At 36.0% G+C, this 4,313-nt stretch overlaps 1 protein-coding gene across 2 annotated transcripts; it reads right to left on the minus strand.

Moving 5' to 3' along the window:
- Window positions 1–302: 302 nt before the first annotated feature.
- LOC106674321 lies at window positions 303–1,688 on the minus strand. Of its 2 annotated transcripts, none has more exons than XM_014406964.2 (3): window positions 1,322–1,688; window positions 1,017–1,037; window positions 303–944 (listed from the first exon to the last, which is right to left on the minus strand). In XM_014406964.2, exons 1-3 carry the CDS (start codon window positions 1,373–1,375, stop codon window positions 351–353), a joined length of 669 nt encoding a protein of 222 aa, XP_014262450.1. In that variant the 5' UTR covers window positions 1,376–1,688; the 3' UTR covers window positions 303–350. The 2 variants fall into 2 exon arrangements, with proteins under 2 accessions (XP_014262450.1, XP_014262451.1); XM_014406965.2 differs by having other exon boundaries at window positions 1,017–1,227; window positions 1,322–1,679.
- Window positions 1,689–4,313: the final 2,625 nt, after the last annotated feature.

The following is a 4,313-nucleotide window of genomic DNA, read 5'->3' on the forward strand; positions in this document are numbered from 1 at the left end:
ATTTGAACGGCTCGCCTGCAGGCATGTGGCAAATAGATCTCCCGCTTCGACCGATTATCAGGACCTCCCCCTCCGCGTCATGTTGAGAGGCAGAGTGACTTTTCCGGGTTAATCGCCATCCGCAATCTCGACAAACATCTTTCGCCCATCTCTCTTCTCTCACAGAGCAAAAACTAACAATTAAAAACTTACTTAAGACAAAACCTTTCATACCAAATCATCCCTTTAATAAATTATAACCATTCCAATAAATGGTACTAAAATATCGACAGAAACGGTTAACCTCAAAAATAAAAAGGCAATTCTCACTTTATAACACATGTTTAAACGAATAAATAAATGACATGATTTTATTCCAGATACAAGTCCAAATGTGGTTTGTTTTTCAGGAGTTGGAAACACCTCAGTGGATCGTAAACGTGAAGGTTGTACAGACTCCAAATATTAATCAAATTATTTTGTTTCTTCGGCTCCGGCCGTAGGAGGGAAACCAAATCGTCTTTCGTTTTCTCCAGTCTCGACAGAAAGCCCTCGTTCACGGCACAGAGCTTTTTCAAACTGGCTATGACCTCAGTCACGATCTCAGCCAATCCAAATGGATGGATCGAGTAGAAAAACGGAACGGGGAACGAAAATACGTACTCTTGCATTATCTCGACGTTTTCCGGGCCGTAGAGCCGGATCGTCTTATAAATGCACCCCGTCTGCTTGTATTCCATGTGGATTTCGGTGAAACGGAATTTCAGCGGTGGTTCGTCCCTCTTCAATTTCAGCCTGGGTCGAAACGGAGGAGCAGTCGCCATAAACATCTGAATCACCTCGGGCAAGTCCTTTCTGCTCATGCGGTCCGCACGAATACAGCTGGGAAGCACAGTTTTAATATACTTCTTTCCTTTATTTTTATGCCTTGTACAGCGCGTCAAAGAAGAAAAAATGTGCAAAAACTAAAAACGAGAAAACAAGAGATGTTAAGAAAATATAAACCGAAAGTAACTTTGTTTACTGTTCTTACATACCTTCAGCCCAAATCTTTGCATCTGAGAAAGACAACTACTGAACTTAATATTTAACAACAAATTAATAATAACATTTGTTAAATACAAAATGAAACTTATTTGTATTAAAACTATTCACTTTTTCAACAACAGTTTTTCTTTAAAACCGTATTGGATGAGATTGATAGTTTCTGACATGGTATTTTTGACGTAAAACATCTTCAAAATCACACTAAAACAAAAGGATGCCAGAACGGAAAGTTTAACGAAATAGTTTACATCGTCTTGCTTTAATATCTGGTTGGCAAAAAACAATGACTTTTTACCTGGCATAATATTCGGAGATATGTTTTCCATTGTTTGCAATCACTTTCTGCCATCTTTCAGGTAGCATAGGTAGCAAAAATTAACATCTTTTGAGTCAAGGAACTTTGACACAATTTCTTGGAAAAGTTGTTCGTATTAAAACCGGTTTTTTGCGAAAGTAATTGACCTGATGTAAATTGTAACGTTTGTGTATGATCGATTAGACCCCTAGATAGACCGATAGATTTGAGCCCTTCTCAGCTGTCAGAGTCTCTGCTCGGACACATTTCAATTTACGCACGTTGCATCCTGCCGTCGTGTGATTCCGTTGAAAAGCAATGTGTATTTCCATGTCGTAAGATTTCCTCCTCACCTGGATATCACCGCAGGATGATCATCGATTTATTAACAAATACGAGCAAATGGGAAAATCATCTCGATGTAAAAATAATAACTCAAAGCAAACAGCTAATCGTACCAATTATTACATCGGGTGGTCCCAAACCGGACATACTTTGTGATATTTCAGTACGTATCTTATTATATGACAACGTCAGTGTTAGCGTGATAGGTAGCAACCAAACAATATATTTATCACTCCGCAGACCACAAAAAGAAATCTCTCAAAAAAGCTTAGTTTTCAACCAATTTTTTTCGCCAAAAAACCTGTTTTCTGGTTTTTCATCGATTTGTGCAAATAACACAGAACTATTGATTTTTATTATGCGACAATGCGAAAGTAGTAGAGTTCCTTAAAATTGAACACCTCCATTAAATGAAGCGGGTAAAATTTTGCCAATGGTTTTTGGTTCAGGAGTGGTCATCGAGTCAAGAATTCTTTTGGCAAGTAGAATAGAAATGCTTTTTATTTCTTTTCCTCAACAAACCGCATACAAATATGTACAAAAAGCATATACACATTTGAGCTATCATCTGAGGAAGTTAGCACGCATAATATGTATATAATATATATAAGAGGTATTGAATCCTATTTTAAATCAGCTACAATTTCTCTAAATGTAACAAATAAATGAATTTAATATATGTACATAACCCATTTATAGCTCATAACTATTAATAAATATATAAATTTTGATTACAGTACTCAATTTAACATTCACAGAAATAAATAGACTTTGAATACCATTAACAATCCTACACAACATTAACAAGTTATAGATTCAAACAGTAAAACACGAGAATAAATAAACAGATGTATAAATAATTAAATAAATTAATAAACAGTTAAACATATTAATTTAATGATTAAATTCTTGTGTCAATTGATTTCTATATTTTAATGTTCATAATTGTATAGCTCCAGTCCATTTCTTCCATTTAAATATTCGAGAAATGTATTCCAATTTAACTCGAGTGCATGTAAAACAGGTTTTTTGTAGATCTGTAGTTTGGCAAGTATTTTATGTAATTTAATCACATTTAATGTAAAATGGGGGACCGCGGTAGCCGAGTGGTTAGCATGAGAGACTCTCACGCCGCGGTCGTGGGTTCGATTCCCACCGTCGCCTCTGGCCCTTTTTTCCCGATAACCCCCAATTTGAACACACAAGAATTCGTACTATGGCTAATATGCAAGATCATAAGGCCAATAAAAAAAATATATAAAAAAAATGTAAAATGTAACTTCACAAATGTTGTAAACTCATATATCGACGTGATATATAACACAAATAGTATACATTTATTCTGAACATTATTGGAGTAAAAAACATAGCTTTTTTTAAAATACGTCCCTTCCTTTAGATTTAACACAATATTGTTGATCGTAAATTTCTAGATAAGCAAATAATCAATAAATGTTTATGTCATTATATTTTATATGTTACTACTCTTTTTTTAAGACTACTCATGGGAAATTTTGTTATTATATTTAACTACAATTTTGTTTGTAGGCTAGTTTTTGTAGTTTCACCGGCCTTACGCCTATGGGAATGGTTGAGCAAAGTTGATTAAAAACGTTCGGTAGTGATTCAGAGGAGGGAGCATAAAATATGGTGCCAGGTGAGGCAGAGAAGAGAAACTGTGGCTGCATTAATTCCAGGACTAACCAAGGTAATAAGTACATTTATACAGGGCGCTCCAGGGCCTGCCTCTCTTAGATAACGCTTCCAACGTCCATATTTAGCGGTCTACCAACATCAGATAAACACCCACCCCCCTGTTTACATTATTAAACAGAATGGCCCGTTTTTACCTAGAGCGGCTCCCGAGCTCATTGCTCGCTCACTTCCCACCCCCGGCCGTCGGCGCCGCCGCCGCCCCCCTGCTCTCAGCTTCAAATTCAATTTTTCCCAATCACCTTGTTCGCCTTCCACAAGATAACGGGAAGCGTGCTGAACCGACATCGAACATGCTACATAATGCAGATACAAAACCGAGATACATGAACAATGCTCTTCAAATTATCCGACGACACCCTGTACATACATACTGCCATCGGTTCCTCTCCCTCTAGAAAGTTTTTTAAAAAAATTTCCCTCGTTTTAACTCTTGATTTAACAAATGTTGTCTTTTCAAATGGTGTTGCCTATTTAACTTCATATTTTGCTTAAGGCATAATAATCGAGCAGCTTTGTAATATAAAAGGTAGATAAAATGATGGTTTTTACAAAAGCAAACCTTTTTTTAACGGACTTTTTTTTAATTTTTGGGCCGATAAATTAAACTGGTCATACGAATCCTTCTCTTCTTCAGCTTTTCATTTCTTTCTCGCGTTTTAAACCTAATGACGTTTGGGTGTATGTTAAACGGTGGTAAGTGTATGGAATGTAGTATTCTTATTTGTGTGTTAGTGTGATTTTGTAATTTACTATGAAAACGTCTGTGATATGTTTTGATGGATGAAAAAACTGTCGGCATATGAATATCTTTGTGAAGAGTTTTGTTTTTTTCGAGTGCATGCAAAGTATAACAACACACATTCAATACGCATTCACACAAATAAATACAATCACATCTATACTTGATGCATTGCATTGATTCTATTTGGTG

This window comes from Cimex lectularius, unplaced genomic scaffold, assembly GCF_000648675.2.
Source record: "Cimex lectularius strain Harlan isolate CLEC.00 unplaced genomic scaffold, Clec_2.1 scaffold177, whole genome shotgun sequence".
NCBI classification, from domain to species: domain Eukaryota; kingdom Metazoa; phylum Arthropoda; class Insecta; order Hemiptera; family Cimicidae; genus Cimex; species Cimex lectularius.